General features: G+C 52.2%; 2 protein-coding genes and 1 non-coding gene across 4 annotated transcripts; all 3 read right to left on the bottom strand.

Moving 5' to 3' along the window:
* Nucleotides 1–4,862: 4,862 nt before the first annotated feature.
* PTPN6 (protein tyrosine phosphatase non-receptor type 6) lies at nucleotides 4,863–19,931 on the bottom strand. 2 transcript variants are annotated; one of them, XM_074810526.1, is made up of 16 exons: nucleotides 19,820–19,931; nucleotides 19,554–19,654; nucleotides 14,334–14,456; nucleotides 13,842–14,036; nucleotides 10,451–10,673; nucleotides 9,658–9,774; nucleotides 9,379–9,492; nucleotides 8,867–8,963; nucleotides 8,373–8,452; nucleotides 8,133–8,282; nucleotides 7,882–8,013; nucleotides 7,445–7,599; nucleotides 7,076–7,143; nucleotides 6,544–6,695; nucleotides 5,708–5,805; nucleotides 4,863–5,593 (listed from the first exon to the last, which is right to left on the bottom strand). In XM_074810526.1, the coding sequence occupies exons 2-16, from the start codon at nucleotides 19,565–19,567 to the stop codon at nucleotides 5,485–5,487; spliced, it is 1,827 nt and encodes a 608-aa protein (XP_074666627.1). In that variant the 5' UTR covers nucleotides 19,568–19,654; nucleotides 19,820–19,931; the 3' UTR covers nucleotides 4,863–5,484. The 2 variants fall into 2 exon arrangements, with proteins under 2 accessions (XP_074666627.1, XP_074666635.1); XM_074810534.1 differs by lacking the exons at nucleotides 19,554–19,654; nucleotides 19,820–19,931 and adding an exon at nucleotides 14,678–17,862.
* Nucleotides 19,932–20,857: 926 nt separating this feature from the next.
* Nucleotides 20,858–21,682, bottom strand: C2H12orf57 (chromosome 2 C12orf57 homolog). The gene is made up of 3 exons (XM_074810377.1): nucleotides 21,534–21,682; nucleotides 21,283–21,459; nucleotides 20,858–21,187 (listed from the first exon to the last, which is right to left on the bottom strand). The coding sequence occupies exons 1-3, from the start codon at nucleotides 21,580–21,582 to the stop codon at nucleotides 21,039–21,041; spliced, it is 375 nt and encodes a 124-aa protein (XP_074666478.1). The 5' UTR covers nucleotides 21,583–21,682; the 3' UTR covers nucleotides 20,858–21,038.
* On the bottom strand, nucleotides 21,674–21,733 carry LOC141920349 (U7 small nuclear RNA). The gene has a single exon (XR_012622293.1). It is a non-coding gene; the product is annotated as a U7 small nuclear RNA (small nuclear RNA).
* Nucleotides 21,734–22,006: the final 273 nt, after the last annotated feature.

Below are 22,006 nucleotides of genomic sequence, written 5' to 3'. Positions count from 1 at the left end.
TGGTGAACAGCACACCTGTAGCCCTCCTGTGTAGCCTCCATATGCTCCTTCTCTGCCTCCATTGCAGAGGAGATCCCTGTTCAGTCAAGCCAGCCTTCTGCCTCGCTTGCTTGACTTCTGATGCATTGGAATTTCCTGCTCCTGTGCTCTTGAAAGAAGGCCCTTAAAAAGTGACCAGCATTTCTGTACCCCAGTATCCCCAAAAGCAGATTCCTAGGGAACCTTACCAACTAGTTCCTTGAGCAGCCTGAAGTCTGCTCTCCCAAAACCCAGGGTAGTAGTTCTACTGACAGTTTTTCTCATATCACCAAAGATTTTAAACTCAACTCTCATGATCGTGATGGCCAAGACCACCCACGATACCACCTCTATTTACAAACAACCATCTTTATTCACAAACAACTCCAACTTAAGCTCTCCAATGAAGAAGAGAGGCCTTTAGGGACCTCTTAACTCAGGTGAAGCAGAGCACAAGGTGTTTAAAGGAACAGATACAATCTGTGAATGCCTGGTTTTACAACTCACCGTTACTAGCCATACTAGCCATAACTAATACCCAGATGTCTTGACTTGCAACATCAAGGAAGCACCAGTTTTTTGAACCAGCTTTGAAGATGCCTTCTCAAATACCCAGAAGTAATCTGTATGTAACAGTGCCTAAGCATAAAGCAGAGTAGGCCGCTTATTTCAGCACTGCATTTCTTGATGCACAGTTGTGAAAGTTCTTGTTCAGTCTATGTTCTTTGCAGACAGTGGATATTATGGACACATTAAGCTCTGGAATTTAAACACAAATGAGGTTCTCTGAGTAACCCAATCTTGCTCCACAAGATGTCTTCATTTTCATGCTTTGGGTAGAGTTTAAGCTAACCGTTGGTGTGCGTTGCTTTAAGCTGGGGCAGCTTTTTAAGAAAGAAGTGAACTGGAGCTGGTCTGTTGAAGCTACTTGGGAGTGTTAAGCAAAGGTAGGTGTTTCCTTAGAGTAAGTCTACAGCCCATGGCTCTGAAGAGGATGTCTGGCATCGTTCATCCACCCATCTTCAATTCTCTGCCCGTCGTTCTCCCCACTGTCCCTTCTCTGCTTTTTCCTCTAGTGGCAGCAGCCAGCTGACAAATGCACATGCCTGTTGGTTCCCAGGCTGAGGGGATCTAAACTCCAGCACAGGGAAGCAGGGTCTGCTCACAAAGCATCTTCTGTCTTGCAAACATTTCCCACCAAGGTTCTTGCTGTATCAAATGACAGCAAGCAGTATCCTTCCTCCCAGTATGCCGTGTCTCAGGTACGTGTCCTTATCCCAGGCAGCTTTCTCAGCCGCGTGCTCCAGAACCAACTGCTGAACTCAAAAAGGGTGGGGTGGTTGCTGTGACGTTGTTTCTACTTTTGCTTGCTTGAGGCAGAGTTTGCAGCGAAAGAGGCAGAATTGCCCCCTAGTATGTGCAGGACGTCCTTGGTGCTGCCATTTATCCCTCATAAGCTTCCCTGTTCCCCAGACACAGGGTGAAGCAGCTTCTTCTAACAGGATGAGTTCTTTCAGCTTGGGAGTACGTTGTTGCTGTACCCGTGCCTTGCAGCATTGGCTTGAGGAATGCTGTTCTTGGCATTAGCACAGCTGAAACCACCCCAGCACCTATCAGTCTTGTCCACTCCTTTGTATGCTCTCCAGCCTTGCCTTAGCTCTGCTTATGCGTTTGACACTAGATCAAAGCAGGGAGCTCAGCTGGAGTCACCTAAATCATCCTGTCCATCGTCCTGCCACTGCCTTGCTGATGGGGTTCCTGCTCCCTCCCACAAAGCGTGTGAGCACGGGCACATCCCATGGCACGTCGCAGGGCTACGAGGGTGCAGCGCCTGTTCCCAGCTGGTTTGTACAGTGTGCTGGGTTTGTGTGGCAGGGTTTTTGTTAGCAGGGGAGGGGGCTACAGTGGTGGCCCCTAGGAGAAGCTTCTTGAAGCTCCTCCAGCTCCAAGGCCAAAACAGTATAGCGACGGTGATAACGTGTTTAGGAAGGGAAACCTGAGAGGGGGTTGGGGACTTTGAGGACAAGTTATGAGAAGGAGACCTGTGCAAACACTGAGGTCAGTGGAAGGAAGGTGGAGTAAGGGGGGAGGGAGGTGTGCAGGAGCAGAGACCCCCCTGTATCCTGTGGTGAGACGGCAGGGATGCCCCTGCCACCATGGAGGTCACCGGAGGAGCAGAGCTTTGCCTGCGGCCTGTGGGGGACCCCCGGGACTCTGTGGGAAGAAGCAGCCCCCACTGTTGTAGTTCAGTGCTGGGAGGAGCAACACGTGGAGGTGACCCACGGCGGAGCATCTCGGGAAGATGCATCCTGTGGGGAGGAGTCATGGCAGAGAGAGTCTGTGGAGGGCTGTCTGCCATGGGAGGGACACCCCGTGGAGCAGGGGGGATGCAGGAGAGTGCTTCCCCCCCACCCTGGAGGAAGAAGCAGCAGCACTGACTGCACCCCCCATCCCCTGCCCCTGTGCCACTGGGGGAGGCAGTAGAGGTATCCAGAACAAAGCTGGGCCTGAGAAGATGGGAGGGCTGGGGGGAGGTGTTTTAAGATGTGATAATGCTTCTCACTGTCCCATTCTGTCTGTTAAGTGTTGCTGTTGTCAGTGTTTTGAATTAGTGATGGGTTTTTTTCTTCTCCTAAGGAGCCTGTCTTTTGCCTGTGACCATAATGGGTGAGTGACCTCTCTCTGTCCTTATCTCCACTCCTGAGCCTTTTGATTCATTTTTCTCCTCCCCAGTGCTGGCAGGGAAGGGAGTAGTGAGTGGCTGCGTGGTGCTCAGCTGCCCTCTGGGCTCAAACCACGACCTACAGACCAGTAGCTGCCTTATCTCGCTGGCTCCCAGGCAGGTACGTCACCTTGCAGGCACATTGGCCATTGCCACCCGATTACAAGCTACATGGAACAGAGTTCAAGATATGCCTCATTCCTTCTCTTTTCTACCCCTTCTCTGCTCTGGATTTGTGCTCTAAACCGAGAGGGGAGAGCCCAGCCCTGTGATCCCCATGCCAAAGCAGGGGATGATTACAGCTGGCCTTTTAAAGTGCTCGGCAGGGTCCTGTGTCAGACAGCTGATGGTGATTGATAGTGCCATTATCTTCCCACATGGGGCCTAGATGTGGCTCAGGCCACACAAAATGTCCTGTCCCCCATTTCCAAGTGTTCTTGGTCTGGATCCTGGGTGACTTTGTGACCTAGCTCAGAGTTTTCCCTAAGTGGGACTGAGCTCTTCACAGAACCACAGAATCATCTCGGTTGGAAAAGACCTTGAAGCTCCTCCAGTCCAACCATTAACCTCACACTGACCGTTCCCAACTCCACCAGATCCCTCAGCGCTGGGTCAGCCCAACTCTTAAACACCTCCAGGGATGGGGACTCCCCCCCTGCCCTGGGCAGCCCATTCCAACGCCCAACAACCCCTTCTGGAAAGAAATCCTTCCTAAGAGCCAGTCTGACCCTGCCCTGGCGCAGCTTGAGGCCATTTCCTCTTGTCCTGTCGCTTGTTACTTGGTTCAGGAGACTCATCCCTCCCTCTCCGCAAGTTGTAGAGGGCGATGAGGTCTCCCCTCAGCCTCCTCTTCTCCAGACTAAACCCCCCCAGTTCCCTCAGCCGCTCCCCATCAGACCTGTGCCCCAGACCCTGCACCAGCTTCATTGCCCTTCTCTGGACACGCTCGAGATGCGTCTTCCTGCCATCAGCTCTACCAGATCCTAGTCCAGGACACCTGAGCTGTCTTTTTCTTTGAGTAGCAAATGCCCACGGCCTAAGCAGTACCTGTAAATTAAGGATTCCCCTGCTCAGTCCCTGCGATCTAAGCCAGCTGCCACAGAAAGGCTCAGATCTCCATGCTGTAGCTGTGGCTTTATCCAAACCCTCTCAGCATTCTCCCAAATGGTCTTTGGGTACAGTTCACAGCCTGGGGCCTAGTTTTAGCATCAAGACTTTACAAACCGTGCTGAGTCCCATTCTAACACCACCCAGGATAGGCTCCAGCGCTAAGGAATGCTCTCTGGCACTCACAGAATGGTGGGAAGGGACCTCTGGAGGTCTTTAGCCCCAGCTGCTGGTGTAAGTGGCACTACTGCCAGTACTAGCTAGGTCAGATCAGCCATGGCTTTGTCCATTCAAGTATTGAAAACTTGCAAGGACAGAGCTCCCCCTCTGAGCATCTGTTTGAATCATGTCTGATAAAACCAGTCTTAGTGTTCAGCCTGAACCTCCTAAGCTGCAATTTGGGACTGTTGCCTCTGGTTTCATTATCTGCCACTGCCATCATCTTACCACCGCTCTGTGGAGTTGTAGACGAGAATATCGTACCCCTCAGCCCCCTCTTTCCCAGACTAAACAACCCAGCTGCCTTAGCCCCTCCTTGTAGGTGACTGACTAGTCTCTGTGAAGCCACAATGTGGTCTACCTTCTCCATAAAGATGAAGTTTCATTTCTACCAAGCGATACCTACACCAGAGCAGTCAGGCACTACACTGTTTGCTGAAGCAGCCCTTGTGACTTATCCTCCAGCTCAGATTGGATCAAAGACAGAGGATGTCAAAATGACTCATGATTTGGGGGCATAAGGATGACTTTTCCAAAGACCAAAATTTAAATGCAAATGCCTGCATCTGAGTTTGTCCCAGCTCTGTGCTCAGACTTACCTGATGACTACCTCAAGCCTCACAGCAAGGAGCCACCATAATTGGTCACAGCTTCTGTTTAGGAGTCTGAAGACTGCAGGAAGTGATGAAAACTAAGCTAGAGCCATTCTTGTAGGTCTTTGCAGGGCTGCAAGTGAAGCCAGGAGTACAGCTATACTCAAAGAGAAATCATAGAAAAAAACTTTTGGGACTCAGCATTCAAACAAATACAAATTTATTTACAAAGAAAGAAGAAAACATGGCCATCCCATCAAATTCTGGTATATTTACAGCATCCAATCAAAGGATCAAATAGAAAAGGAATCGTAGGGCAGAAGGTTGGTATTAAGAGGAAGTTTCCTGTTGAATGGCAGAGGAGCTGAGCTGAAATGGGCCAAAACCTCTATACTTTAAAAGCTGAGGCTTCAGGCGCACTAGCAGGCTAAACCCTCACTCACAGCAGTGGGCAGAGCTGTAGCTCCTGTGAAGAGCTTCCTTAGCTCTTCCTCCAGGAGTCTGCTGAAGCTGACACAGTAGAGGTGAGTTTGGGCCCCAGTGCTTAGAGATCAAGGGAAGGAAGGGACATGAATTTTTCCTGTTAATGGATGATGAAGGGGCAGCAGGAGCCTCCGCTGGCCTGCACAGGCAAGGGACAGTGGTCAGCTGAGCTGGAAAGCAGTCTGGTTCAGGGCACTGGGAGGTGGCACGGAAGAGAAGGGGAAGGCCTAGTTGCAGTCCAGGAGCAAGGAACACAAGACAGGCCAATCTGGATGCAAGCTTCAGTCCTGCACCCCCACAGGGTGGTTCAAAACCCCCGCAGGGCTACCTGCAACTGTATGCTTATTTTTTCTTTAGTGAGCCTTTCAGTTTCTTCTCTGAGGAGCGCTGTTTCCGCACCTTTTCCTCCTTTTTTCCCAAGTTCTCATAAACCGTCGACTCCTCTTTCTGTCTGTGAGACCAGGGAAAAACAAGGGAAAAAATTAGCAAGAGGGAAAAGCCAGCCAAGCCAGCAGGGAGACTCTTGCCAGAAGCAGGCATAGCTGGGCTTTAGGTGAGCTCTTACTTGGAGGATTTTCGCGAAGCCTTGGCATGCACATTCCTCACTGCAGGGGGATAGGCAATGTTCCCATACTCAGACTCATTCGGCTTGCCTTTCTGAGACTACAGGAGAGAAAAACCAAGCTGAGGAGAGTGCGGTCTGAGGCATCGTGGAAGAGTTCTGGCTGTTTGACGATGCTCATGCCAGGATCTCAGTGGAGGCTGGAGAATCGCTGAAGTCCTCAGTGCACTCTGCCCGCTGCTGTGGCAGAGGTGAGAAGCAGGGACAGAAGTGGAACCTTGTGCAGGGGCGAACAGTGGGGCAACAGATTTCTGGAGGCACTGGAATGCCTGAGAGTGCTACTAAAGAATATTAAACAGATAGCAGCAGCTACTGGATGCTGCCAGAGGCTACAAGGAGAGATAAAAGATGCCACTTTTCAGCTAGCAGGAGAAAATCCTGCAACTGCAGAACCAGGATGGGAAAGGCAGAGAGCAAAGGAGAGGGCCACGTCTTTGCCTGTCCTAGATTTAGCTTGTAACAAAACAGCACTTGATGGAGATGTTATATAGAACATAGTTGAAATAACTCCATTAAAACTTACTGCTGTCTAGAAGTGTACAAGGGGTTGGTAATTGAACTGCTAACATTGAACAGTTGGTAATTGAACTGCCCCCTGAATTTTAAAGAGAGGAACAGGGACTCAAATCTCAGTGCACAACATTGTAGTCTAGGCAGGTCCCAGTGGTCCCTTTTCTAAGTTTTTTCTTAAAGCTTGGGAAACAGAGTGCTCGGTCTCAGAGCCAGCACCATGCAGGGCCTAGACTCACAGGACAGAAAAGCAGAATCGCCTTCCTCACCTGGATAACTTCCAGCTTTTTCTTGGTTGTCTCTATGAACTGGCAGATGGCCATGTAGATGAACTTGTACTGGGCCTCCGTCTGCACCATCCCCGAGCGCTGGGCCCTCACCATCTGGATGGTCTTCTGGATGTCAATGTCACAGTCCAGCCCTAGCAAGAGGCACCAGAAAAGCTTATGGCCACGTTCACTGCCCCCCTCTCCCAAAAGCAGTCACAGTGGAGGTCAGTCAAGAAGTTTCCACCTCCCTCCATACTCTTCACTTCCGTAGGGACCTCCTATCCCTCCTTCCTGCTCAGCATCTTTCAAGCCTGGCCCTGGAGAAAGATCCCAAGCTCCGGGAAGGCTGAAGCCCCAGTAAGTGGATATGGTGCAGAGATCTAGCAGCTGCCACGTAGCCAGGATCTCAGGATCCTCTCTCAGGATCTCACACACCAATACTTGAGAGTTCTCATCCATTTTCAGCTGGACTTAAGGGCACAGCCCTACTGGGCAGGCCAGTACACTTCAAGATACTTTGGGGTCCCCTTACCCTTGGTGGAGATGGTTTCCACTATCATATCAATGACGATGATAGTCCCAGTGCGGCCAATCCCAGCGCTGCAAGGAGAGGACAAGCAGAGGTCAGAGCAATATGGCTCCTGAAAAAAAATGTAACTCCTTCTGGGGAAGGATGCAGCACTTGCAGCAGCTGTTCAGCACTGCCACAAAAAAAAGAGTCACGGATTCAACAGGCAGAGAGTTTGGTTTGGGGGCACCGAAGAGGAAAAAGCAAATATCAGGGCTGGCATACGCTTCACTCGCAAGCCCTGGGGAAGAGCTGGTGCAGCAGGACAGACTTTCTATACCCCACCCTAGATAAGGAATGGAGAATGCTTCAAAGCCCAGCCTCTGTACCAACCTGCAATGCACCAGAACAGGCCCTGCATCTGGGATGCTCTCTTGCTTCTGGTTTATTTGGTCGAGGAAGCTCAGTACTCCTCCCGGCTCACTGGGTACACCGTGGTCAGGCCAGCTCAGGTACTGGTAGTGCCAGATCTCACGCACAGCCTTACCCTGATAATAACAAAACACCCCCCCAGTGAAACCGCAGCCCAGGCCTATCCCCTGGCCTCTGGCCCAGGGAGAGGTGGGTCTGAAGCCAGAGGGAATCTCTGTCTCCTGCGCACTTGTTGGTGATTCCACCAGTGTGATTCCAGCCCAAACCAGGTGGGAATTGCAGCCCCAAGAATGACCTAACAGCAGCATCCCCAGAGCACCCCGCGGTTCCCAGCCTCAGAGGTGCAGTGACTGTTAGACCCACGGGCTCGATGACAGCCCCTGACCAGGCCCACTCACATTATCCATCGGACACACGCAGAGGTGCCGGAGTTTGTACTCCAGTGCATCATGCTCCCCGGCGTTCTCCACAAGGTAGGGACCATATTCCTTCGTGCTGCCCACCTCTGGCCAGTAAGGCACACATTTGTTCTGTGCGGGCAGACAGGGCAGGGTGAGGATGGCAGAAGGCCAGAAAGAGAGAAAAAGCAGAGCGGTGGTTGAGGGGGGAAAAGAGGGCAGCTCCAACACACCTACAAACTGCTGCTTACCCGCCCTTTTTCTACCTCCCGCGTAGTCATCACAATAATGCGCGTGTTCTCCTGCCACACCATTTGCCAGAAGTCATTGACCGTGGCATCCAGGCAACCCTGGCTGGCAATGTAGGTCTTGGTGCACTCATCTGGGCTGATCAGGTTGTTCTGAGTGTGCACAGGGGAAGATCAGGAGGGCTGAGGACCAGGCAGGCCTTCCCCCATTTTGGGCATACAGCCATCTTTCAAGAGTCTCACCTTGACGTAGTTGGCATTGATATAGTCAGATCCAGGTATATTTGGGTCCCTTCCTTGCAGGATGACTCTGGAGTGATCAACTGGGGATGCAGTGAAAGAATAAACAGAGCAATGAGATACTTTGTGCCCAGCCACATGAAGCTCCTTCACTGCCCCATGTCACCTCATTCATGCTACCCATCACGCTCCATATTTTCACCTCTCCTCTGGGGTCAGACCCATCTCACCCCATCCTCCCATCTCTCTAACCCTATGATGAGCCATCAGAAGCTAATGAGTCTGATGCAACCCTCCCTCTTTCCTTCAAGGACATGAAAAAGCTGTGACCTCTCTCATCAGCTCTTAAATCTTCAGTGCCGTACACCTTGTAACCTGCTCTGGAGGATAGAGCGGGCTGAGGCAGGGCCAGGGATGACTCAGATGGCTCTTCATTGCCTGTCTGTGTCTATTTATTGGTTGTTGGGGTTTTTTTATAGTGGAGAAGCAAGACTCACAGGGCAAGATATTCTTGTATCGGTTCTTGCTCTTGTTTTCGGGTCTCTGACCCTCATGACGGTCAAATAGCTGCTTGGCTTCCTGCTTTTGCAGACTCTGAGACCAGAAGAAAGAATAGTCATGGCAAGGTCACAATGTATGAGAGGGGAGGTGGGCACTCAGCGGAACAGCGGTGACTCAGGGGACACACAGGCATGCTTGTGGGGGAGCAGAGGTGTGAAGAAAAGCAAACCTAGACTTGAAAAGTCCAAGGTTCATGCCCTTACTGTCTTGGTGACTCATTCTCCCAACCATGAAAAAGCACATTTCTGCCTCACTGGATTCACTTAAAGATGACACTCACTCCCCAGAGGAACAGGTTCCAAACAGAGACTTCTTTCAGAGATAACTTGACAAAAATTTACATGACACCTGAGAAGTTCATGTCCAGGAAGAAATCAAGGTTGGAGAATGAGGTGGTGCACACGGACTTCCCAAAAAGCCAGGACTATGTCCCCCAGCAGTTTCTTACATCAAATTCCTCCCAGAATCCAGCCTTGGATGTCTCCTCAGATAGACTCTTCTTGTTCAGTTCCTGCACTCTATTCTCAATGTCAGCAGCATTCACCCTCGTAGCATAGTAAGGCTGGGGATGGGAAAACACAATGGGTTGGCATGAGAGAGAGATGCTGCTGGAGAGAAAAGCCTCCTCTGTGCTGGGGAGAAAAGGAGGAGAGGGACACAAAGCAGAAACAAAGAGCAAGTGGGTCCCTCCAAAGGATCCCTAAGAAACAGAGGAAATGGGATTTACCTGCTTCAGGTACACAAAGCAGCCAGACACCTCCTCAATTCCAATCTTCTTGAAGTGTTCCACCAGATCTGCCAAGCTGTCAAACATTTCAGCACCTCCAACTGTGTAGCGTCCATTCTAAATGGAAGAAGAATGTCCCACTCATGACACTCCTATAGACAAAGCTGGTAACACTCAGGGAAAAGGTAACGCTGGGGTGCAAAGCCATAGGCACCACCCTGTGCCATCGAGAAAAGCATGTCCTCTGGCAGGGAAGTCAAATGGTAGTTTGCCCTGAGAACACTAAGCTCATAGCATGGTGAACTGACTCCTGTTCTCAGCAGATGGAAGCCCAGAGAAGGTATATTGCCCTCAGCTCTCATTTAAGGTCAGCTGCTTTCTGTCCTTGAAATTTCCCTCCACTTTGCATTGTCCCACATGAAAGAAACAGAACTAGTGACAGCCAGGTTGGTAACATCCTTCAGATGCCCCTCCTCCTCCATCTCATCTTTTGATGAACTCATAGTTAGATTGTGAATCCTCCTCTCTCTTTCACCACAGACTCCCTGTACTGGAGTTCCGGGTCACACCAAGCCCTGCTTCCTCCCGCGTCTGAGCACCCAGCACTGCCCGTGGTCACCCAGGCTGGGGCGAGGACTTAAGGAACCTGCAAGGTGACAGCACTTTGATCCAAATTCAGAAACACTGCTGGTGGTAATCAAGCTGACAGGACCCATGTTTTTGAGGACATGATCAGCAGAGATTGGCAGAGACCTCTTCCACTCCCTTTTCTTTTGCTCTCCCAACTGCTCACCTCACACATGATCTTGATGTGCGTGACTTTGAGCCGGGCCCCAGAGGCGCTGGTTGCCCCAGCTGGTGGAGCATCAGACCCAGGTTTAGGCTGGTCAGTGAGGACAGACAAGACAAAATCCCCAGGTTTGCTGAGGCTCTCCCGCACCAAGAAGGTCCAAGGGGTGGCTTTGGCCTGGAGAAGTGACTCAGCTGCAGGGCCTGACAGATGCCCATGGTACCATCTAGGAAAAAGCAAGAGATGGTCACAAGAGAGGTGGAGACGCAGGTAAGCTGATAAGTGAGGGACAGCAACACTGGGGAAGGCTGAGGGAGGAAGAAAGAAAGGGAGAGACAGAGAGGAGAGAAAGAGAGAGGGAAGAAAATCAAGGGAGGAGCAGGATCTTGGGAAAAGCAGATGAGACGGAAAGAAGTAGAGAGCAAGAAAAGGAAAGGGCAAGGGATAAGGTAGAGGTAGAACGGACCCAGAGAGCAGAATGCCGGTACCAGAGGACACAGCGGGAAAGCACCAAGTGTGATCCAGCTGTGTGACACACACAAGCATAGGTAAGCAATACTCGCCAGCTCGAAGACCAGCTAGGGGAGGGTAGTCTGTGGGTTTCAGCACCTCCCAGCATTATTGGGATTGTAGCCTTACTGCTGCAAGGTGCTTTGGAAACTCAAACACCAGGGAAACAAAAATAAACCCCCAGTGAGTCAGAAACTCTCCCATTGCATTTAGTAGCACTCAGATGGCTGTGTTGAGGTCAGATGCATTAAAGAACCATCCCAGTAACCTGTCTTTCTGAAACTCAGTCACCTCTTCATTCAAAGGATAATTCCCATTCTCTGGGCACATCACACTGCAGCAATCAGCCTAGTCATGGGAGCGAACACCAGGAGCCCATATTCTGCTCCTGGTACTTAGCACTGTTGTTGATCCATGTGCACTTTCCTGTCCTCAATGCAAACACCCAGCCAGCAGCTCCTTCTCTCTGCTCAGCACAAGGTGAGGAGCACCCCCATTTGACTGAGGTGCTCTCCGCTTTGCTGCCAGGACTGGGGCCAGGGCGCAGGGGGACACAAGCAGGGTGCAAATGGCACAGCTGGTGCAGACAGCACAGCTGCTGCCAAGTCCCTTCCCACCTACAAAGGGCAGGTGCATGTGCCTGCCTGGTGGGATCTCACCACGCTGGGTGGTATGGTGTGGTGGTTTAGCCCCTGCCAGGGTCTGAGACCACGCAGCCATGACCCCTCCCCCACAAAGGGAGTGAAATACAAAGCCCCAAGACTGAAATAGTTAAACCAGGACATATGGGTACAAGTGAGGGTTACCACAAGTGAGACAACCCTGGAGCCCAGGGCTGTTGGCCCTGCAGACACTCCAGATGTGACCCAGGTTGTCTCTGCAGATCCTCTACTTCCTCATGCCTGTCCCAAGCTCCACAGTCTCTCTGGATCACACCAGAAGGTCCTGGGGGACACTGCTGAGCTGCCAAGTAGAGATGCAGAAGGCCATGTCCACTGCAGCTCTGTCCTGCTTCCACTTGGAAGCTGGAGCTGGAGATCCAAATTATAGAAAGTTGAGAGCTGTGAGGTGATCTGAGCATTGGGAAATTCTCTGAATCATTCCCCTCCTCCTGGTATCCATTTTCTGGTGAACCCATCTCAGCCCAAGGGCCACCACAGCCCTGGTGCCCCTGCCCCGGTCCCTTCACTCCTTCCCAGCTCGGTGTCAGGGAGGGGATTTGGGCCCTTCTCCTCCAGCAGGGATGGGCCTGGCTCAAACAGGCCCCTCTGGTCCCGGGACATTCCCGTCTCCAGCTGGAGCCCTGTGCTGGGCTCTGTGTTCAGAGCACGGCAGCCAAAGGCCGTGTTCGCTTCAGCTCTGTCCCGCTTCCACAGAGCTGCCTCAGTGGCTGGAGGCACAGCCGGTTTTGGCCATCGCCCCCTGTGAACAGCATTTCAAAAGCAGGTAGATGTTGCATCAGACTGACTTGCAAACGTCCCTCCCTGCTCCTGATTGTTGCAGGTACCGCAGCAAGCACCGGCCGCACTCCATGTGTTGCTGTGCATGAGGCCATCAAGGCCAGGCTGGTGCTCGGTAGACGAGCCAGTGCAGTTAGAGCTGTGGGAGCAGGTTTTTGCTGCCCACGGAGTAACCACCAGTACCACCCCAGGCTTCCACTGTTGTCTGTGGTGAACTTCACATTGTTAGGAGTATCTGTTCCCAAGAACTGAGTTCAGGAGGCCATGCCCCAGTCACAGAGCCACACATTCCTCTACACTACATCTAGGAACCATTTTGACAGCAAGATGTGCAGTTATTGTTTCTTGGCAAGTAACTTCTGATGATACTCTCCTCAAACACTGCGAGAAGTAGCTGGTGACTTTCATGGCATGGCAGTCAATAATTTCTGAACCTCCTCCCAAAGAAGTGTTCAGCTGCCATGTGCCAGTGCTCAGATGCACCCCCAGGGAACGGTTGATCACTCCTGCTCATCAAAGAGGTCTCCGGGCCTCCCCTCCACAGGTAGGAAAGGGTTAATGGGTCCCGTTTCCCCCTCCCTTCCCCCAGTAGAGCCAAGCTCTTAAAAGCCACGTGATGGAAAATCACTTGGGGAGACAGCAGCGGAGCTTTCGTAAGAGCTTGTCAAGGGGGGAGAAGTTTCCAACCGCAGGGAGGAAGGGAGGAAACTGCAAGGCCACAACCCAACGGCCTTGAGTGGAGAGGACAGCTGGGGCAGGCGGGCACGGGCCCCTCTGCAGCCAGACCCCAGAGTAAGCAGGGGTGTACCCCAGCGCTTCACCCAGGGTGTCATTGTTCCCCATTTCCAGGTGCACAAGGAGGACGTGTCCGCCCCAGATCACAGCACGACTGTTCCCCGAGCTGCATCAAAGAGCCTGAATGCACAGCAGGAGGGCAAAACCACCTGATTTGATTTAGGAACTTGGTGTCAGAGACGTATGCAAAACAGGGACAGGAAGGAAACTGAGCAGGCCAGGAATAGCAGGGGAACATGGTCCTGCTCTGTTAGGTGAGTCACCCAGGCCCAGAATAACCAAGGTGGTTTGGGGCAAGACTGAGGGCTTCCACATAACATATCACTCTATGGACCACTGCAGACCTGTAACTAATGCCACAACCTTTGCTTTTAGGAACAGGACATAAATAGCAAAGGCAACAGGAAATCAGAAGTATAAATAGAGCCCCATTAGGTCTGCTGTGATGGCTCAAGGTACATCCAGCTATTCCTGGGGATGCTGCCCCCCCAGAAGCACAGGAGGCTGCGGGAGGCAGGAGACACATTTTGCAGGGTTTGCCCTGGGCACGCAGGCAGGGCAGAAAGGCGGACATGAAACACAGAGGAGATCTCATCTCTGACACACCAGCTGCTTTGCTTTCTCCATACCTCTCTGTAGTGGGGTCGGAACAGTTGAGTGGGTATCGCAAGTCGATGATGGTTCCATCTTTGTCCTGCAGCGAGCCCTGTTGCTGCGTGTAGTACTCCACCAGTTCTGACAAGGTGGCAAACTTCTCTCCTCCATACAGGTCATAGAAATCTCCAGTATTCTGGATGCGGATGTGGGTTACCTGATCACCAACCCTGTGGGATGATGCAGTCCAGTGAGGCAGTTGGAAAAGAGCCAGGAAGTGTTCTGTGTTACCTCCTGCCACAGAACCAGAGCAAACCATTCCAGTGAGAGGAGATGACTGGAAAGGGAAGCTCCTGGTGCAATTTGAGGGAGGGTCTAGAAGATGCTGGTAAGCTCAGGTCCTTTTACAGCTTGCAAAGAACTCAAAGAAGTAAGGACAGGATGAAGATGCCACAGGACTTGTGAGGATCTAAGCATTCTGCAAACGTAACCCTGGAAAGACAGAAGTTGGAGACCCAGTTACTTACCGGACTGAAAGAGAAAAATCGCCCTGATTCTTCCGACTGGGTCTGGCCAGAAAGCTCCCATGGACACCTCGTCCCTTCAGTAAGGCTTCAGCTTCCAGCCCACTCAGGTCACGATGAAACCACCTAGCAGAGGCGATAGAAACAAGACCAAGTGAATAAAAGATTGTACAGTGAAGAACGGTCCCCAGTCAGCATCCCTAGAGATGCCCGTACAGGTGACAGCCAGCAGCAGCATCCCTTCCTACCTGATGCCTCCCCCAGACTATGAAAGATTTCCACTGAGATACAGCTTCCAGGATGATCCCCCCTCCTCTGATCTGTCCTACTTCCCTGACCCCTCTTACCTCACCATCGTGGAGGATGAAAGAAGAGGGGGCCAAGCGGCTACCACCAAAGCAACTCAGAAAACACAGAGGAAAAATCAGTTTGCGCTGGCAAGAAAAAGGAAGTCGGAGGTCTGTGCTGGAGCGCCCAACGCCAAGCTGTTTCTGCGCCTCTTGGGAGCTGGCCATGTATCTCTCCTGGCGTCTACCATCAGTCCATTCGGCCCCTCTCCATCTGCCTGTTTCTGGGTACGTGCCCTGATCTCTGGCCCTCTGAGACTTGGGCACAGGCAGGCGCAAGCCCGTGTGCAGCTGGGCACACGCAGCTCCAGGAACAGGAAGCGCTCTGAGCCATCAACTCCCCAGCCCCAAGCTGCTTTGCTCACTTCTGCTTCTCCTTTTGTGTCTTTCCTCCCCATCCCCCCTGTTATTCTTGGGTCCTCGTCTTCTTTCACACCAGGGTTGACTCTAACAAGTGCATCTTGGGTGCCGGCCGTGCTCATAAAATTCAGTTTTGCACATTCTCCATTCCCCTTCTTCCACAAAAGGCCAGTGGGAGACACGAGTGCTCGCCACCCCCAAGCCTGTGCTGTGGGGGTCACCCACACACCTGCCAGGCTGAAGCAGGCAGTACATCTTAGCATCCATCGAGCTATGAAGCAACCTACTACAGGTTGTGACTGCCCAGCCACACTGCTTGGCTCTGCCAGGCTGCCCTCAACTACTCTGCAGAAACCACCATACTCCAGCTCTCTGATGAACCCTCTGGGCAGGTAAATACTCCACGTACAGCCACAGCGGAAATCTCTGCAAGCCAGAGCTGCAGATTTTGAGGTCCAGGCACACCTAAGCACAGTGCTGCCTTCCCCAAAACAGCCTGCTGGACAGGAGGGACGTAGCTGGGAAGGGATGGGGTGGGAGGTGGTGTCAAAGCTGCCCAGAAGAGCAAGTAGAGAGCAGGACAAACAGCTAGGACCTACAGTGCCCCCCCCCCAGCACCAAGAGAGCTTAGCCTAGGCCCTTTAAGATCCCAGTACAGCATACTGAGGCCAAAGCTGTCAACCTGGACTAGATACAAAGAGGGAAAGCTAACCATTTCCAGTTACCTAGCCATTTCCAGCTACAGCCCAGGACTGCCCTTTCCCAGAGTACTGGTTTCAAGGTCTGCAGGTTTCATGAAAGAATGGGAGCTAAGCAGTGGCCAAACAGGGCAATCCAGCTGGCAAAGGAGCCTGACTTTTCCCTGGGGCCTTCTCAGCTACCCTGTGTGGTGGCGTGGGCAGCAGGAACAGCAAGAGACTCGCTCATTTCAAGTATCAGCAGCTGCAGACTTCCCCGCACACCACCAGACTAGGAAATCTTGCAAAAAAACTGAACAGGCTGCTAGCAATGGCCAAAACAAAACTCGTGGCCAAGACAGAAACTCGCAACAAAGGGAAGTACAAGAGAGATGAGTGGGAAACTGAACTTCGTTGCTAGAAAGGCAACCCAGGGACCTACATCAGCTTCCTTTGAAATGCTTCTAGTTTCACACACATTATGAGCTGGGATGTGGTGAGCTGCAGGGATCCAGCTGTACTGACTTAAAACTGATATTAAAAAAAAAAAAAAAAAAGGAGACTTTAAAGGCACAGAGACCTGTGGCTCAAGGGAACAACTTCTACACAAAGTTGTAGAAGTTGCACCTAAAAGACTGTACCTAAATCAGAGCCAGTCTAGCACTGGAAAAGAAATACTGTTTAGTGGTAGGAGAGAAATGACAGAACTTCTGGGCAGAGGTCCTAAAAGATAAATCCTGATATCAAAAGAATATTAGATTAGGTAGGGTCAATAAGAAGCCACGGCAGACAAAAAATAAAACCTAGCCATCCATACACCTTACGAACTGACTGGAGAAGAAAATCTGTTCGAGGAAGAGAACATTAGTGTGATGCAGGGGAACAGGGAAAGAACAAGGTAGGAAAGAGCCCAGCTCAGAATAGAAGGGGTGAGTTAGCACTAAACCCGTGTAATTCCCTGTCCTCCAGTAGGACATGCCGCAGGGTGCAGTGTAACCCACGTTTGTGTGGATACAAATCCCAAATCATGTAATTTACAGGATGAATTCATATTTCTGATCGCTTTCAGCTCAGGAAGGGAGCGGATGCATCCAGCTGCCTCTGTGCCTTTGATCCAGACCATCTAATTAAAAACTACCAGGGAGGAGCTCCGGCTGGTAAGGGAGGGAAAATGTCACAGTAGAGATGCGATTGGTTAGTATCTTTGAGGTTGCTCTCCCAAAAGGCTGCAGCATGGAACAGCAGACTGTAATTGAGCCACTAAAATACTTTCTTAATATAATTAACAGGTCAAGAGATTTAAGCAAAGAGACTACTCTTATGCTGTTGTTTGGCTTTCAGTACAACACAGGTGGTAGAACCTCATCTTGTAAATCCTGTGGGGAGCCAAGCCACAGCTAGCACAGGAACAAATTTAGAGAAGATAAATAAAATAGCCAATTAAAAGACACATACATCTGGACTGCTGCAAAAAAAATACTGAGAAACTGGACAGAATCCCACACAAGGCCACTAAGGCAGAGACAAGCCTGGGGCACAGCAGAGACAGAGGAAGCTGGGTTTGTCCAGCTTGGAGAAAAGATGCTTAAGGAGGTGTTTAACGGCTGTCTGAGACTACTGAAAAGGGGACTGAGGTTTTTAGAGACGATGAGCCAGATTCTTCTCTGTGGGACACAGAAAAAGGACGAGAGGCAACAGGCCTAACTTGCAGCGAGGGAAATTCTGATTAACCATCAGGAAAAGTGACACACGCGCTCCACCCCAAGGGCGGTTCAGCAATTGCCGCAGGTGCCCAGGGAGGCTGCAGAGTCTCCGCGCTTAGAGATGTCCAGGACTCACCGAACAAGGCCCTGGGCAACCCGATGCAGCTTTGGGGTTAGGTCTGCTGTGAGCAGGGGGTTGGACTAGGTGACCCACAGGTCAAAATGGTTGGCAAAGGAAGAGGTTACGTATAGTTTCTTTTCCCCCTATACTCCCTAAGCCTCTGTTTGCAGCTACTTGCAGTCAACCATCAAATCCATACAAATTTAGCATCCTTTGGCAAGAAGTTCCACTGCTCAGCTACAGAAACACCCCCTCCTTTGGCGTGCTTATAACCCACTCCCTGCCTCAATTTTATTAACTGGTTGTTGTAAAAGACAGACAAATTAATGACTGATTCCCGATTCCTATTCACCCCCTCCAAGCTGTTCGTGATACAGGTCTGTAACGTCCATACAGGTCTTTGCCAGGCTGAAGGCTCCAGCCCTATTAAGGTGTTCTTTGTACAGAACCGTTCTACACCTCTGACCACCTTTGCTGTCCCTCTTGGAGATATTTCCAACTCCGGTGTATTGTTCTGGAGATAAGAGTGAAGGGTGGCACAGAACTGCGGTGTTCAAGATACTGGTTTGTCATGGACATAGATGGAGACAGTGATGATTTCTGCTGTTTTTTCACCACAACCAAGCATTAATTGCACAGACTTAATGTATGATCACAGTCTTACTCCAGAGAGGTTACAATTAGTTCACAGTTCATTGTTTTGTATGTAAATTTTGAATTCTTTTTTCTGCATGAACATTGTTTTATATACGCCTATATGGAATTTAATCTGCTGTTCTATTGCCCACTCATTCACTGTGATCAGGTCCTGCTGCAATTATTCAGTCAGCTCCCACCCTATTATCCTGAGTAACTTTCTACCATCAGCCAACTTCCTCACCTCACCAAGCTCTATTTCCAGGTCACTTGGATATACTGAACACCGTATAGTTCAGGTTAGGCCCCTGTGACCTGGCCACTGACAACTTCCCTTCGCTGTAAAAAATGGATGTTTATTCCCATCTTCCATTTTCTATTTTATTTACCCAAGAAAAACTTCATCTTCTTTCTTATGCCATGACTTTAGCTTTATTTAAAGACTTTGATGAGAAAATCTTGTCAAATCATTTTTTTGGAAATCCAAGGACACTGTATCAGCCAGACCTGCCTTATCCACAAGCTTGCTAAGTCCCTCCAAAGCTCCAGTTTTACACAACAGCATGTTCCTTTGCAAAAGCAGATGCTGGCTGTTTAATATCACACTCGTTCCTTTCTCCGTTATACTGTCTACCCTCCTGCCCAGACATCAACTTTGTTGTTCTGTGCTTCCCTCGCGTTTGGGGGATCTCATTTGGAGCCCCTTTTGAGAATCGGCATTGCACTTGTTACTTGCAATACTCAGCACTGAGATGATTTTACGTAGGAGGTTTTGCTGTTGTGCACAGAACTGCATCACAGCTCAGCTGCTAACACGGAGTGAAAGCCGTCTGGGCTTGGGGGGTGGGCAGACGGACCCTGTTCCTGTGACCTGCCTAAGCCAGATGCTCTCTGTCAGGCCACAGGACCCCAGGTCAGTGCGGGCCACCGCGGTTGCCCAGATCCTTACCACAGAGCAATGCCGGTGCGAATCCCGATGCCTTACCCCACGCCACTGCTGTCTCCAGAACAGAGCACCCGTTTGGAGTGACCGGGAAGATTTTACATCCTGCTATTCCATGAAGGGCTAGAAAGACTGTATGACTCAAGAAATACCCAGGTTTTAAAAGGTCAGCCACCTGACCTCTCTCTGTACAAAACCATTCAGAGGTGCTGCAGCGGAGAGCACCTGTAGCAGACTGGGCATCGCAAACCCTGCTTGCTCTCTGTCAAAGCGGGGAGGACCAATGGTAACAGCAGTAACAACATAAAACACTGCGAACTCCAGTCCTCTGGCTATCCTGTAGCTCCTCTTAGAAAGTGGGTTTTTTTCCCTTCTGTGCCCAATTCCTACTGCCAACTGTTGTTTTATTCCGCTGACTAGCACGCACAGCACTCACCCACAGGATGGCATCAGGATCTTGACTCTCAGACCCCCACTGATGGGGGACTGGCAGCAACTGGTGGAGGAAGTACCACAGCCCTTAATCAGGGGGTCCTACTAAAGAAAATAAAGCAACGTTGGAATTATCAAGACAGAATCTTGAGACGGACTTGGGAGAGAGATCAAAGACCTCGCCAGAGGAGGGGTGGACTCGCACCCTCCTGCCAGGGCTGGATGCTCACGCCGGGGAGCACCTGGGCCGCGGCACCTCCCGTGACTCACCTGTGTCTGATCCACACAGGCACAGTCCGGAACTCCGCCTGCTCCTAAGGCGGTGGTAGCTTCAGGTCAGGCAAACTGAAGGCCTCAAGCAGAGGCCTTAATTTTCACCATTTGCAAAGCACTTCCTGGGCTGCAGTTAATGAATAATTAGAGGCGTGGGGGAAAGCCAAGGCCAAGCAGGGAGAGGTAGAGGGAGGCGGAAGGGACTGCTCTTCCTGCCTCCTATCCACCGAGCTCACGCCCTTGCTGGCTGTGTTCCCACCTGGTTTGTCGCTGAAAGGCACAGAAGGCAAAACTGGACGCAGCTCTCTCACACCTGGCTTGCAGCTCCCTGCTCTCCCGGGCCTGGCTTTCTCGCCCCCGGCCCTGCCACCATCACCCTCCCCAGAGACCTCAAACCGCTTCCGAGGGCAACAGGCACACGAGGCAGGAGGCTGTAAGCAGCGACATATCTGACCTCCCTTTGTTCCAATCAACGAACGCTTGGAAATCAGTTTCAACACGGCAACATGAAACGTCACCCTGGAGCGAGGCCGCTCCGTTAGGTTTGGCTCTCTCCAGCCCCAAAATAAAATTTTACGTTTATGTTGTTCTAATCCAGGCTGCAGCCGCATGGGGCAGGCCCAGCCCTCCCACACTGTGCTGCTCCCTGCTGCACCTATTGCATTAGGGCTAACACGTCTTATCGCACACTCGGCCAGAAAACAACGTGGCCACAGGTTTGGGTTAGCTGCACCCACCCTGCTGTGGACAGGGGTCTCAGCAGCATTTACGGCACTTCAAAGAGCCATTTGTAAATGCTTGCTCAGAGACGGGGCTCAGCACCTCCGAAATGGTTAAAAAAAAAGTCCCTTTGATGCCAAGTCCTAGGGCTTCACACTATTGCATAAACTACCTTTTTGCAGAACTTGGTGCCTGCTGGGCCCCTCAAAACACTAGCACAGGTTTCATCAGGCACTGCTGTAACCATGCACCAGGGAAAAGCATCTGTGCCTGACGAGGACCGCTGAGCTCCCCTTCATTCACAAAACAAAGGCGTTTTCAAGACATTTTTTTATTCACAAGCAGACACACAAGCAGGCACAAAGCATCATCCCCCACTCCTTCCAGGTCAGTGTCTCCCTTGTTCAAGCTCCACTCCCGGGGCTGACGGGACCCACACCTTGGAAAGGGGGCACCAGCCCGAGCACCGCGACCCGGCGGGGGAGGAGGAGGGGTCTCAGGAGGTCGCCACTCCGCCGGTCCCGGCCCCGTGCGGCGGTAGCGTCATGGGCGGCAAGAACATGGTCTTGAGCTTGCCTGACATGCTGGCGATCTCCGGGTCCTGCGACTCGTAGGACTTGATCAACCGGGCGAACTTCAGGACCCCTGCAAGACAGCGGGTGGGAAGGAAGCACCCGCCCGCCGCCGCCGCCGCCCCCGCGGCGGGCCCGGAGCTCCCCGCCCGGCGGGGAACCACCCACCTTCGCCGTCGTTGCTGAAGCCGTAGGCTTTGATCACGTCCTGCTGGATCTGGGTGGCCACGGGCAGCAGGAACTGCAGCATCTTGCCCATGTCGTTGCAGGCGTTGTCCCGAGCCTCCTCCATCCGCTGCGCGTTCTCGGGCACCCCGAAGGCCTTGATCACCTCGGCCAGCACCGCTGCGGGAGACGGGCACACGGCTGCCAGCCCGCCCGCGGGGCGCCACCGCCTCCCGCCGCCCGCCGCCACTCACCCTTGGCCTGCTCCGCGCTCAGCGCCGCCGCCTGCGCGGACGCCGCCATGGGCCCCGCCGCAGCGGACCCGCTCCCTCACCGCCGCGCAGCCCCTCCCGCGCAAGCGCGGCCCCGCCCCCTGCTGCCATTACACCACTGGGGAGGCTTCCCGCGCCGCGGGAAACCTGCTGGACAAATACTAAAAGAGCTGAAATCACTGTAAGGTTTCTCCGCCGCGCCGGGCGCCGCCCGCGCCGCCCCGCCCCGAGGTGAGGGCGAGGGCAGTGACAGACACCGCCGCCCCAACCCGCCTCCCGCCCGGATTCCCGGCGCCGCGCCGCGCCTCCCCGGCCCGGCCCAGCGCCGGCAGCAGCGGCGGCCCCCGTGAAAAGCGGCCCGGCCGCGCCGTCCTAGCGGTATGCAGATCTGCCGCTTCCCATTGGCCCCGCGAGCGCACGCCCCGCCCCTCGGGGGGGTGGGCGCTGCGTTGCCG

The sequence above is a fragment of the Strix aluco genome, chromosome 2 (assembly GCF_031877795.1).
Source record: "Strix aluco isolate bStrAlu1 chromosome 2, bStrAlu1.hap1, whole genome shotgun sequence".
NCBI lineage: Eukaryota > Metazoa > Chordata > Aves > Strigiformes > Strigidae > Strix > Strix aluco.
Note: the sequence above shows the minus strand (reverse complement) of the source record. Positions and strands in the feature narration are given on the sequence as shown.

What these genes read in the sequence shown, in the direction of transcription:
- PTPN6 (XM_074810526.1), bottom strand. An exon ending in GCGTGTGTCCGATGGATAAT is followed by an intron (nt 7,600 to 7,881) that starts GTGAGTGGGCCT and finishes TGTTATTATCAG; the next exon opens with GGTAAGGCTGTGCGTGAGAT. An exon ending in AAAAGCTGGAAGTTATCCAG is followed by an intron (nt 5,806 to 6,543) that starts GTGAGGAAGGCG and finishes TCTCTCCTGTAG; the next exon opens with TCTCAGAAAGGCAAGCCGAA.
- C2H12orf57 (XM_074810377.1), bottom strand. Translation starts at nt 21,582, where the DNA reads ATGGCGGCGTCCGCGCAGGCGGCGGCGCTGAGCGCGGAGCAGGCCAAG. An exon ending in GAGCGCGGAGCAGGCCAAGG is followed by an intron (nt 21,460 to 21,533) that starts GTGAGTGGCGGC and finishes CGTCTCCCGCAG; the next exon opens with CGGTGCTGGCCGAGGTGATC. An exon ending in CTTCAGCAACGACGGCGAAG is followed by an intron (nt 21,188 to 21,282) that starts GTGGGTGGTTCC and finishes GCTGTCTTGCAG; the next exon opens with GGGTCCTGAAGTTCGCCCGG.